This window comes from Fonticula alba (genome assembly GCF_000388065.1).
Source record: "Fonticula alba strain ATCC 38817 unplaced genomic scaffold supercont2.5, whole genome shotgun sequence".
NCBI classification, from domain to species: Eukaryota; order Rotosphaerida; family Fonticulaceae; genus Fonticula; species Fonticula alba.
Window position 1 is genome coordinate 318,089 of NW_009242975.1, and position 12,696 is coordinate 330,784.

Consider the following 12,696-nt stretch of genomic DNA (forward strand, 5'->3'; position numbering starts at 1 on the left):
CCAGCCCGGCGCTTGGGAGTGCTACTTCTGCATGCTGGGCCGCTTCAAACGCCCGGACAATGGGTGCGGCCACTGCCGGCCCGGGTGCGGCTTCTGCGGCGACACCACCGGCTGCCTGGCGTGCCTGCCCGGGCTCTTCATGCATGACACCCTGTGCAGGGCCGCCTGCCCGGCGGGGCTCTACCCGGACGACGCCTCGCGCACGTGCGCCGCCTGCCCGGCGCCCTGCTCCACATGCACCGGCCCGGCCGAGTGCACGGCCTGCCACGGGGGCAAGCTCGCCCACGGCAGCCAGTGCGTCGACCTCTGCCCGATGGGCCTCTACTCCGACGGGCACATGTGTGTCCGGTGCCCGGCCGGCTGCCAGTCCTGCCTGTCGCCGGGGTTCTGCTCGCGCTGCCACCCGGGCTACCTGCACCATGCGCTGACATGCGTGGACACCTGCCCGGCCGGCCACTATCCCAACGAGGCCGAGGGCCTGTGCGCGTCCTGCGCCGAGCCGTGTGCCACATGCTGGGGAGATCGGAAGAGCACACGTGTGTCCGGTGCCCGGCCGGCTGCCAGTCCTGCCTGTCGCCGGGGTTCTGCTCGCGCTGCCACCCGGGCTACCTGCACCATGCGCTGACATGCGTGGACACCTGCCCGGCCGGCCACTATCCCAACGAGGCCGAGGGCCTGTGCGCGTCCTGCGCCGAGCCGTGTGCCACATGCTGGGGGCCCGGCCCGGAGGCATGCACCTCCTGCCCGGCCGGGCGCCACCTGCATGCCGGGGCCTGTGTGGCCGCCTGCCCGGCCGGGACCTTCGCCAGCGGGGGCGCCTGCGCCGCCTGCCCGGACCCCTGCGCCGCCTGCACCCGGGCCGAGGCCTGCACCCAGTGCAAGAGCCCGCGCTTCCTGAGCGACGGCGCGTGCGTGGCCGCCTGCCCGGGGGGCACCTTCGCCGATGCCGACACCGGCGCCTGTGTCCCCTGCACCGGCGCCTGCGCCACCTGCACCGGCCCGGGCCAGTGCACCTCGTGCGCCGGGCCGAGGCTCCTCCACCAGGGCACCTGTGTGGAGGCCTGCCCGGCCGGGCACTTCGCCCAAGCCGGCGCCTGCGCCGCGTGCGGCCCCCGGTGCGCCGCCTGCTCGGACGCCGCCACCTGCACCGCATGCGCCCCGGGCTACCCCCTGCACCGGGGGGCCTGTGTGGCCGGCTGCCCGGGGTTTTTTTTTGACCGGGCCAACGAGTGCCTCCCCTGCCCGGCCGGGTGCGCCCTCTGCCACGAGGCCGATGCCTGCGACGTCTGCCTGGCCGGCATGGTCAAGCATGAGTCCCGGTGCCTGGCCGGCTGCCCGGCCGGCACCCATGTCACCAGCGACCCGGACCACCAGTCCCAGAGGCTCTGCCAGGCCTGCCACCCGCTGTGCGCCGAGTGCGCCGGCCCGGCGGCCGACCAGTGCACCGCCTGCGACGGGTCCCTCACCATCCGCCAGCCCATCCCGCCGGTGGACCCGCCCCTGGCCGAGGGCATGTGCGTGCCGGACTGCATGAACAACCCGTCGCAGTGCGCCGAGTGCGAGCCCACATGCGACCTGTGCCGGGCCCTGCCCGACGACCAGACCTTCTGCATGGTCTGCCGGGCGCCGATGCTGGCCCTGGAGGGCCGCTGCGTGGACGCCTGCCCGCCCGGGCACGCGCCCATGGTGGCCACGGGCCACTGCGCCCGGTGCGCCGGCGAGTGTGGCGGCGCCTGCTCCGGCCCGGCCGGCACCCAGTGCCTCAATTGCCCGGACGGCAAGGTCCTGCAAGGCGGCGAATGCCGAGATGCCTGCATGGCCGCCGGCTGGTACGCCGCCAGCCCGACCACCTGCAAGCGCTGCCACGGCAGCTGCTCGCAGTGCGCCGGGCCCGAGGCCGACCAGTGCACCGCCTGCCCGCGCGGGACCCTGCGCCTGGCCACGGCCGGCCCCGCCTCCTCCCCGCCGCCGGCCGGGGCCCTGTGCGTGTCGGCCTGCCCGGAGGGGCTGGTGGCCGACCCGCTGCGCGGCGAGTGCCAGCCCTGCCACCCTGCGTGCGCCACATGCTCCGGCCCCCTGGCCGGCGAGTGTGTCGCCTGCCCGGCCGGCGGGCTCCTGCACCAGGGGGCCTGCGTGGCCGCCTGCCCGGCGGGCTTCCGCCCTGCGGCCGGCCATGCCCATTGCGAGGCCTGCGCCGCCGGCTGCGCCGAGTGCCCGGCCGGCGCGGACCTCTGCACCCGCTGCCGGCCCGGGCACTTCCTGGTCCTCGGCGCCGGGGCATGTGCGACCGCATGCCCGGAGGGCCACCTGACCGACGCCACGGCGCGCGAGTGCGCCCCATGCGCCGGGGCGTGCGCCCGCTGCGCCGGCACCCCCGACACCTGCACCCGGTGCCGGGACCCGGGGCTGCGGCTTCGCGCCCACACCGGCGAGTGTGTGGCCGCCTGCGCGGCCGGCGAGGCCGAAGCCACCGGCCTCGGCAGCCAGGCCGGCCTGCTCCTCTGCCGGGCCTGCCACGCCACCTGCGCAACATGCCGGGCCCCGGACAGCGCCGGCGCGTGCGACTCCTGCCCGGCCGGGCGCTTCCTCCTGGCCGGCGGGACGTGCGTGGCCGCCTGCCCCGAGGGGCACTTCCCGGCCGACGACACGGGCCAATGCACCCGCTGCAGCCCGGCCTGCCGGTCGTGCTCCGGCCCGGCCAGCGACCACTGCCTGTCCTGCGCCGGCGCCGCGGCCATCCTCCACCAGGGCGCCTGCACCGATGCCTGCCCGGCCGATGGGTTCTGGCTGGATGACAGGCCGCCGGCCGGTCGCGCATGCGTGCCCTGCCGGCAGGACTGCCTCCGGTGCCCGGCCGGCGGGGACCACTGCTCGGCCTGCCGGCCGGGCCACTTCCCGGCCTGGCCGGACCCCGCCCTCGGCCTCGTCTGCGTGGACAGCTGCCCGGCCGGGACCTTCCTCCAGCCGTCGCCCGACCACGACCAGGGGCGGTGCACCCCCTGCAGCAAGGGCTGCCACACATGCACCGGGCCCACCCCGCCGGAGTGCACCCGCACATGGTGCCAAGCCGACGACACGTGCACCGCCGCCCGTATGTGCCATGCCTCCGGGCCCTGCTCGGCTCCCCCTCGCCCCGGCCATAGAAGTCTGACACATCTCTCGCTGCCCGCTCGCCAGGCAATCGCCACCTGGCCGTCGGCCTCGGGGTCGGCCTGACGGTGCTCCTGCTCCTGCTGCTCCTCGTGCTGGTGCTCGTGCATGTGTGCCTTCGCCGCCGGCGGCCAGCGGCCCCGGGCCCCGAGGAAAAGTCCGCCGTGCGACCGCCCCGCCAGCCCCTTTTCCGCCCTCTTGCGCTCGGCCCTCCGCCCTCCCCCCCCCCCTCCCCGCCGGCTGCCGGTGCCGGGCTTCCCCTGCTGACATCTGCCCGTGCCCTTGTAGGACGTCGACATGACCATCCTCAACACCTTCATGGGTACGGGGCTGCATCCACCCAGGCCGCTGCCGCTGATGCCTGGGCCCCTGGCGCCCGGGCCGCCGCCCCTTGCGACCCTCGCACAGACTGACCACAACCCGCTCAAGACCTCTCGCTGCCGGGGTTCCTGCTTCTGTCGGTGGCGCATGACATCCGCATTCTCAGCCCGAGCCCCGAGCAGAGCGGCAGCCAGGGCGGCATCTTCGCCGTCGAGCCGGTCACATCGGCGCTCGCCGCGGCCGCCGGGCCCAACAGCATCGTAATGAAGATGGCACATGGTGCGCTCGCTTCCCCCCCGCCCCCTCCACGCTGGGCACTCGGCCGCCTCCCCTGTGCCTGTGCTCTTGGCCCCGGGGATCTGACACACTGGCCCCTCGGGGCGCATGCCCCCATCACCGCCACCACTCATGGGTCCCAGAGGAGGGTGGCAGCTCGCTCCCGGCGGCACAGGTGCAGGCCATGTTCGAGAATGAACTGTCCATCCTGTGGGCGCTGCAACAGTCGCCGAATGTGGTCCGGCTGCTGGGCTACACCCAGGCCCCCTCGGCCATCCTCATGGTCCGCGAGGTGATCGACCTGGCGGGGCTCCTCAGCTCGGCCAGCCTGCTGGACAAGTGCAACATCCTGGCCCTGCTCCGAGGGATGGGTGCGTCTGGGCCTGCCTTCTGCCTTTTCTGCCTCTCTCATCGCTCTCTCTCTCTTCATCATTCTCGCTCTTCATCATTCTCGCTCTTCATCATTCTCGCTCTTCACTATACCCTCTCTCGTCATCACTCTCGCCCCCTCCCTCTCTCCACCATTCCCTCTCTCTCTACCTCCCTCGCCCCCTCCCTCTCTCCACCATTCCCTCTCTCTCTATCTCCCTCGCCCCCTCGCCATCTGGCAGGCGATACTGATGCCCCGTCCCAGCCACCGGCCTGGCTTTCATCCACGCCCAGGGGATCGCCCACCGGGACATCAAATCACACAATGTCCTGGTCGGGCCGTGCCCCGACACCGGGGCCATGCGCCCGGTCTTCGCGGACTTCGGCGTGTCCATCGCCGTCAGCCGAGGCTCGACCCTGCTGGACTCCACCATGCTGGAAGCTTGCAGCGTGGCCTTCGCCGCGCCGGAGGTCCTCGCCTCGCTGCGCCTGCCTGCCCCGGGCCCCGGCCGCCGCCCGGATTACATGGCGGCCGATGTCTTCTCCCTGGCCACGGTATTTTGGCATGTGCTGACCTTGACCCGGCCGTGGAACGGTGCGCGTCCCGGCCGACCCTGCGCCCCCGCCTGCGGGCAACACGCACATGCACATGCACACACTGACCAGGGCCCGCGGCGCCCCTCTCGAACCAGGTCTCGGCAGCGATGCCACCGTCGAGGCCGTCCTCCAGGGACGAACGCCCGACTCCCATGGCCCCCCGGCGCACGAGGCCCTCCTCCAGGACCCCTTGCTCGCGGGCCTGGCGAATGCCTCCCTGCCGGCCATGTGGTCCATGGACCCCGGGCAGCGCCCTCCCATGGCGGCCACGGTGCTGGCACTCGAGGGGTAGCGCCTGCCCTCCGCGGGCCTCCCCCGCTCCGGGGATCCTCGACTCCGGGGCCATGGGGCCCCCTTGGCCACCGGCCTGGACGCCACGTCGCGGCCCTTCGTCTGGCCGGGCCTGGCAGGGCCCTTGCCATCCTTGCCAGGAAGGAGCCCGCCTTCGACCGGCCCGACAGCAACACATGCTGCACCGGGCCAGGTGGCAGTGGCCTCTCGGGCGCTGGCCGGTCTTATCGCTCCCGGGCGCCGGCCTGCGGCAGCACCAGGCCAATGCATGGACGTGCGCGGAGAGCCGAGCAAAACACACTGCTGTGCCATGACGTGTTCGTGCATTATGATGGGGTCGCGCCGTGCGCAGGGAGCCGCACACACACACACCCGGTCACCGGGCGAGGGACGAGCGAATGCGGCTCCTCCGGAGAGAGGGCATCCAGGACCGGTGAACAACAACCAGAGAGAGTACAGGGGGGCAGAGCCAAGCCCAAGGGGGGATCGGCTGGTGGCCCGGGATGACTCGCCGCTCGGGCAGGCGCAGGCGTGAGGGCAGGCAGGGGGCTGCTTGTCGGGACGGAACGCTGCCCGGGGTGGCGACGGCCCGGCACGCGGGGCGCGGCCTCCTCTGCTTGTTCTCCCCTTTCGGCCAAGCTGGCCCGAGGCGCCGGGCATGATGGGCCACCGTGCACTTCCTGCCGGGAGTGCGACCAATCGGACGGCGCTCCCATGACCCATGGTCGCTTGCGACCGGTCGCCTGGCGGCGCTGCCGGCACCTGGCTCGCCGGGCGGGACGCCATCCCTCCGGGCTGGTGGGGCCGAGAAGAGGCGCACGCGAATGCCCGGGGGACGGCGCTTTGGCATGGATGGAGATCGCCCTACTTGGTGTCAGTCAGGGTTGGCGTGTCGGCCATGGGTGGGATCGGGGGCGGGGGGGGGGGGGGGTCCGAACTGCCAGCAACGGCCGGGCGCCGGCATTCACGCGAATCCCGCGCGCAAGCCTCCCCCAGGAGGGGTCCCAAGCCGGGGACAATGCGCGCCGGCACCACCCGCCGAATGCCATCGTGCCTCGCCCGGCAGGAGAGCGCAATGCACACCCCGTCGTGGGACGGCGCCCTGTGGCAAGTGACCAACGCAGGCATTTGTGGCAGAAAGAATGGCAAGAGAGAGAGCGAGCGAGCGCGAGCGAGCGAGGCGGATCACACTGGGCAATGGAAATGCCGGCATCCCGAAGCCGATGAGAGGCCCACGACTGTGCCGGGACCCGGGCCTGTGGCTCGCGAGGTGATCGACGCCCCCGAAAGCCGGCCCTGCCGAAAGACCATTCACGCAAGCCCGGACCCTCGCGCAGGGTCGCCGACCCCGCGGCGCAGGATCCTCCGATCCATGCATCCGCGAGGGGCGGCCTGGCTTGCCCGTGCAGCGGCATCCCCAACGACCCGCCCTCCTCCCGACCGAGGAGAGATCGAGCATCGTGCCGGCAGGCGCCATGACCAGAGAGACACACGCACGCACACACGGGCATCCGAAGGACAGAACCCGTCCCGCGATCGCCTTTTGGGTCAGGGCGCCAGGAGACCGGGCCGCAGGAATGCGTGCGAGCGCCATGCGACGAGCCCCGGTCCGCGTCATCACCTGGCAGACCGCACCCAGCCACATGTATATGCACATGCCACACGCCAGCTGGCGCCCCGCCCACTTGAAACACGGCGATGTGGCCCCGGGGCAGGATCGGGGCAAGCAGCAGCGTGCATATTGCCCGGCGGGGGGGAGCAATTGCAATCGGCCGCCACAGGCACCAGGCATGTGGCCGGGGCCGGCAGCATGGGATGCCCCGCCCTGGACATTCGCCCAAGCGTTGGCAGTTGTAGCGACCATATGGCGGAGCACGGACAGCGGGCATCGCACTCCTCCCCATTGTCAGGTTGCTGTTAGCTTCCGGGCCACCGGGAATGGCTACTTCTGGTTGTGGGTTTCGGCGTGCACTTTTTGATTGAGGGCTTGCTGGGGCCTGTGGCCCCCCCGGGCCCTGGCGAGGATGCCGGGGAGCCTGCGACGGGGGGTCGGGCGAGCGAGGCCGCTGGCGGCGGCGCAAGGCCTTCGGCCTTCCGGGCCACCCTGCCGCCCTGGCATTCGCGGCCTCTCGACTCGGTGCCGGGCCCGATCGACGACCCATGGGCTCGGGACATTGAGCCGGACAATGTGTCGGCGCAAGTCCCGGAAATGTCCAGAAACCGATGCCTTCTGGAACGGGATTCGCAGGTCCCTCGCGCGGCCGGGGTCCGCACGCTTCCGCACTTCGAGTCGGTCTAGCCCGGGGTCGATGTACTTCGGCCCTGCCGGGCCGAGAAAGTCACATTGGGCCAGCATCCTCGTGAGGGACGCCCCCTCTCGATCGAAGTAGCCATGCAGCCCCTCGTGCACTTGCCCCGGGGTAAGGCCCAGTCCCGCCGCGCCGATGCACCACGCAGTCAGCTCGACCACCAGTGATGGATTGCCCTCCAGCGCGGCCCACCTGCCAGGCACACGGTGAAGGGGCTTCTGGTGGGAGCAGCGAATGGTCGAGCGCGGGTAGGCCTGCATGGTGACGGTGGCCTCACTGACATCCCCCGGGATGCAATGGTGGGTGAGCTCCCTCGGCAGCGGGAACGCCTCCTCCGTTGTCCAGGACCGCAGCACGCCGTCGAGCAGCAGCGAGTGCAGCATGAACTGGCGCGGTGCCAGTCGGCCGGACTCGTGCAGATCCGAGGGCCGCCCAAGCCCCGCCACTCGGACGAGCACTTTGCGCTTGCCCGCCTTCCAGGCAGGCGCCAGTGCCCTCAGGAAAGTGTCCTCGGGAGTCATGCTCATGCGTTTGGCGAGCGGTGAGCCGCCCGCCCGGCGCACGAGGCCACGGATTTCCGCCCATGCGGAGGACATCGGATCCCTCGCCCGCGAGGATCCCACAGCGACCCCGTCGACTTCGGCCGCGCGCGCCCAGGGCGACCTCGGGGTCGGTCCGCGCGTGGGGCTCCGCCCAGAATTCCGCGATCGCTGAAGCAACCCCGGGGTTTTTCGGCAGCAGCTGCGCGCCGGGGAAGACCGGCTCGACTTGCCGCAGCAGGTCGACCACCACGGGGCAGTACTGCTCCCCATGGCGCTCTGCGGCCCGCGTGGCGACCTCGTCACGCCTCCAGTTGCTTGGCAGAAAGTCCGACGCCCAGCAGGCGCATGCCCCCCAACGCCGAGGGTCCCCAAGATGGAGTCTTGGCATGGCCGGGAGCGGCCCGGGCTGATGCACACCCCGGCCGCCCCTTCATCCGACAGCAGACAAGAGCCCGGCAGCCTGCGCCTAAGTGCCTGGAGGAGGGTGCTCGAGGAGAGGCAAAGTGCGACGTGCGCGTCGGCGAAGCGAGGGCTCGTGAACGGGGGCCCTTCCCCGGTTCATGCCGACGACCAGGGCGAGTACCGCGTGGACGAGCACCAGCCCCTGGCCTCCCCGGACCCGGGGCTCCCACCGGTCCAGCAGGGCCCCAGGCTCCTGGGAGGGGTCCGCAGCGTGCTGGAGGATGACGGAGGGAAGGCCGCAGGCGCCCTCCACCTCCGGCATGCCGAAGTGCGCCGCGCTGGCATGGGTCTCCACGCCGCCGAGGTTGATGCGCGTGGCCGGCGGCCCCTTGACGAGGGCCTCCTCGGTCTTGCGTCTGCAGGTAAAGCCAGGGAGCAACATCTCCAGCTAGTGTCTCGGTGCGCCATCGGATATGTGGCGAGCCAGCTTGCTGCCTGAGCGAAACGCACCGACACGATCCCTGGGCAGGATCGGGCAGCGCGTCAGTGAGCAGCAACGCGTGTTGTGTGTACGGGGGGGGGGGGAAGATACGCAGGCAGCGGTGCCGCGAGCATCGGGCATGTGTGGCCGGGGCCGGACCCCTAAATCTCTTGTCCGGGGCGCTGGCCCGAGCGTTGGCAGCTACAGGGCTCATCTGACGGATCGCAAACGAGGGGGGGGCATCGCGCGCGGCGTGCGGACGGCTCGCGCGCCCCGCCCCCGGGGCGATCGAGGGAGGGCGGAGGCCGTCGCGGTGTTTGCCGCCGGCCGGCGCGTTTCAAGAACACCGCCCCCGTCCGGGGCGCCGGGCGGGGCAAAAACAACAACACCAGCAAGCACCGGACCAAACGGGAGCGCGCCGCGCCGAGCATCAGCCAACGCGCCACGTCCGAACCCCCCGCCTCCTCCCCTTCATTCAAGCGCGCCCCTGCCACCGGATTGCCATCGCCCTGCGACGAAATGTGCACCCGGCAGGGAGGAGGACCGAGGAGGCCCGATCGGCCGGATGCGCGGCCGGCAGGCGCATGGCACCCGGGCGCCACCCGGGGCCCGGCGCAAGGCCGGCCGGCCCTGCGTGGATGACGGCCCCCGCCCGGCCCGCTGGACAGCAGGCCGCCTCGGCCACTTGCGCCTGCTCCTCCTGCCCCCCCGGCGGCCGGGGTGTTCTCTCGCGGGGCGTGCGCCCCCCAGCTGCCCTCGTGTGTCCACCGTCCGGCGCGAGGGGCACACTCATTCGCAAGGTCGCCGGGTGCGAGCGACCACGCGCGCCGGGCATGGTGCCAGCTGCCATCACGGCGCCCGCGAGGCACCCGGGCCGCGCCTTCGCCGATGCCGCCCCGAGCATGCAGCATGGCAGCCCAGGGGCACTCCGCACCCGGAGGGCGGCCGAGGCCCCGGGCCGTGGCGTCCCCCGGATGCAGGTCAAAACCCGCCGCAGCTCACCGGGCCGCCCTGCGAATGGGCCCTACCCAGGCGGCCGGGCCTCCCGCCACCGCCCCGGTGAGCACGCGGCTGCTCCTGCCGGCCCTGGCCCGCGCAAGGCCTTCTGCTGGCCCGGCCGCCGGCCGCGGTGCGTCTCGCGGTGGGCCTGCCCCATGCTCGCGCCCTATACCCGGTGATGCTGCTGGGCCATTTTGTCGTTTCCGTGGAGAAAAGCAACAGCGCCCTCCCCGGCCGGGCCGCCAGCCGCCTGGCGCCCAACAGCCAGCTGGCTGCCTGACCAAGTCTGAGTTGCGAGGAGGGCGCCGAGGCGCCCCCTGTCGCTCGAGCCCCCTCGCTGGCGGCCGAAGCGCTGGCCCTGCCCCCCGCCATGTTCGACTGCTGGCTGCCGGCTTGCCTGGCTCTCGGATTGACGCTGCCGCCAGCGTCGCCGGCCCCAGGTCTCGGTCCGTCCCGGGGGGCGGGGCCGCTCCCCGGTGCCCGCCACAGAGCCTCCTTCGGCCGGCGTCTCGGGAGCGGTATCCGTGCCGCAGTGCGTGCAGGCGCGGCCCAGGCCGGCGCCGGGACATCCGGCACCCCCGTCGCGCGCATCCAGCGCACGGGCGGCACCTGCCCGGCGGTGTGGCAAGCACCTGCCCCCGGCCGGGCACCTTGGCCTCGTCTGCTTCTCGAGCACCTCCATTCTGCCGCTGTCCAGCACCCACGCCAGGTCCAGCACGCACACATGACGTCGGCCGCCGGATCTCGGCCGGTGTGCCGGGGACATCGCGCGGGCGCCGGCGGGGATCCCGCCTCGCCGGGTGCCCGTCGACCAGGCTCCGGCCGGGCGAGGTGGATCCCGCGCGCCGGGGGTCTCGCCCGCATGCATCTGAGCCGGGGGGGGGGGGGGGGGGGGTTGGCCGCGCGGGGGGCTTCTTCGCCGATCTGCCGGGCGGCTCCCCCGGCGACCGGCCACGCGCGTCTGCCCGAGTCGATGGGCTCATGCCGGTGCCGTGTCATTGCTTCTCGCGCCTCCAGGCTAAGGCGCACCGTGGCCCGAACGAACTCGGCGCCGTGCTGCGTGCGCCGGGAAAGGCAAGCTCCTTTGCCTTGCGGGGGTGGGGGCCGCATCCTGGCCGTCATCACGACCCGGGCAGGGCCCCACCACGCACGGACCTGCTCGCCCCCCTCCTGTCACATGGCCGGACGGCCGGCGAGCTTGCTCCATCATCCCCAGGCACACGGGGCGGAGCCCGGTCGGCTGCCCCGCGCCCGAACCCGGCCCGGGGAGGGCGCCCTCCTGCCCAAAACGCCACGCAGCGTGTGACGTGCGCCCTCGGTGGATTGGCTGGCTCCCCTGCCAGGCGGCATTGCCCCGCCGGCCGGCCTCGCCTTCTGAGCGCCGAATCCCGGGACCGGCCGGAAACCAGCCGCCCACCGTGCGCCCACTCCCGAGCGGCTACCCCATCCGGTGGCCGCCCGGCAGCACCTCCAGGCCCAGCTGGCTGTGGTCAGGGTGCTCTAGCTCGCCGGGCTGGGCGCTCGGCACGGCTGCGCGGCATGTCTCAGCGCGACCGGCACCCTAGCGGCGGGTGGAGCCCCGCCCGGGACCGCGGCCGCGAGCACATCACTCGCCACCCCTCGAAGGGCCGAGGGCTTCCGGCCGGGGTTCAACTCTGCCGGCCTCGGTCGCATTGGCCGCATGTGCCGCGTCGCCGGCCGTGTGCTCAACAGACGCATGCCGCCGGCAGTCACCGCCCCCACCGGCAACATGGCGGCCGGGGCTACTCCCGTCCGGTAGCCCGGTCGGCCGGCGACGCGCGGAGCGTCTCGCGGCGTCCCCGTCGCTCCGGAGGCCACCGGAGGCCGACCAGCCCCTATATGGTCGCATGGCCCACCGGCCTCAGGGCACCCCGTTTGGAGCCTGGCCCCGGGGCCGGCCTGGCCGGGGCATGCGGCCCCCCGTGTGGAATGCCCACCAGGTGTGGCGTATCCCGGTGCTGGGCGCCTTTCGGGCGGTCTCCCGGCCGCGGGGGCGAGCCCCTCTTTCCCTGCTTGCCAGCCGCCTCCTGGGCCCCTGTCACAGCCGGCCCAGGCGGCAGGCCCGCCTGAAAGCCGCATCCACACGGGTCTCTCGGGGGGCGATGTGCCGCCAGATGCGGGGGCTCGCGCATCCGGGTCACCTCCCTGACCCACCTCCCTCCTCCCCGATACCCTCCACAGCCCAACGGGGGGGGGGGGGGGCGGGCGGCCGCCAGACACGGCACCCCCGGCTCGGCCGGGCCGCGCGGCAGCGGAAAACAAAACGCCCCCGGGGCGCCGGGTCTCCCCGGTCGCCGGTCCGCAGGTTGCGCGGCTCCGGGGGAGGGGAGGGGGCGGGCGGTACTCGCGTCTCCCGTGCCGGGCGCCTGGTTCCAGGCCTGGGGCACGGCTGGGCGGCAGCTGCCGGGCGCCGCGCACCCGCCAGGGGGCTGGGGTGGGCCGATCGGCCCATTTTCCGGATGCCAACGGTCGCACTCCTCGGCCGGTGCGCCCGGGCCCAGGCCTCTTGGGGCGGGCAGGTGGGCGGCCCAGGGGCCAGGGGGCGCATCGCTCGCCCGAGGGCGCCGAGACGCGGCCCGCCGCCGGCTAAGCCGACCTCCCCGCGATCGGTCATGCGCCTGGGCGGGGGCTGGCCGAAAAAAAAGGTGAAACCCCTGTGCCACGTGCACCTGCCACTCGGCTCCCGGGGCATTTTAATACCCCTTACGGGGCCGGGCACCCATGGCCGGCGGGTCGGGTCCAGATCCCCAGCCCGCGGGCCGACCCGTGTGTCAAACCGGCTGATGAAGCCCAATGGGCGGAGGGGGGGGGCATGCACGCAGGCCGCGCAAACACATGTAAACAAAAATAAAAATTTTAGTATATATTTCACCCTGCCCTCAGCCGGAGCGGAAAAGCGGCCCCCCAATCGGAGCCCGTCCAGGAGCCCCCCCCCCCC

The 12,696-nt window shown here is 73.0% G+C and overlaps 4 protein-coding genes across 4 annotated transcripts in view; 2 read left to right on the forward strand and 2 right to left on the reverse strand.

Moving 5' to 3' along the window:
• Nucleotides 1-5,005, forward strand: part of H696_03270 (serine/threonine protein kinase) — a gene marked incomplete at both ends in the record, with an annotated part of 5,601 nt that extends 596 nt beyond the window's left edge. Inside the window, 8 exons of the mRNA XM_009497141.1 lie at nt 1-480; nt 522-3,091; nt 3,178-3,314; nt 3,439-3,472; nt 3,580-3,750; nt 3,891-4,118; nt 4,382-4,711; nt 4,809-5,005. Of these exons, the coding sequence (XP_009495416.1) occupies nt 1-480; nt 522-3,091; nt 3,178-3,314; nt 3,439-3,472; nt 3,580-3,750; nt 3,891-4,118; nt 4,382-4,711; nt 4,809-5,005 (4,147 nt within the window). The remainder of the gene's footprint in view (nt 481-521; nt 3,092-3,177; nt 3,315-3,438; nt 3,473-3,579; nt 3,751-3,890; nt 4,119-4,381; nt 4,712-4,808) is intronic.
• A 1,941-nt stretch (nt 5,006-6,946) lies between these two features.
• On the reverse strand, nt 6,947-7,834 carry H696_03271 (hypothetical protein; the record flags this gene model as incomplete). Its single annotated transcript, XM_009497142.1, has 2 exons — nt 6,947-6,975; nt 7,279-7,834. 2 exons carry the CDS (start codon nt 7,832-7,834, stop codon nt 6,947-6,949), a joined length of 585 nt encoding a protein of 194 aa, XP_009495417.1.
• A 451-nt stretch (nt 7,835-8,285) lies between these two features.
• Nucleotides 8,286-8,699, reverse strand: H696_03272 (hypothetical protein; the record flags this gene model as incomplete). The annotated part of the gene is made up of 2 exons (XM_009497143.1): nt 8,286-8,321; nt 8,439-8,699. The coding sequence occupies 2 exons, from the start codon at nt 8,697-8,699 to the stop codon at nt 8,286-8,288; spliced, it is 297 nt and encodes a 98-aa protein (XP_009495418.1).
• Nucleotides 8,700-9,755: 1,056 nt separating this feature from the next.
• On the forward strand, nt 9,756-11,517 carry H696_03273 (hypothetical protein; the record flags this gene model as incomplete). The annotated part of the gene is made up of 4 exons (XM_009497144.1): nt 9,756-9,867; nt 10,088-10,183; nt 10,280-10,356; nt 11,242-11,517. 4 exons carry the CDS (start codon nt 9,756-9,758, stop codon nt 11,515-11,517), a joined length of 561 nt encoding a protein of 186 aa, XP_009495419.1.
• Between the last annotated feature and the right edge of the window lie 1,179 nt (nt 11,518-12,696).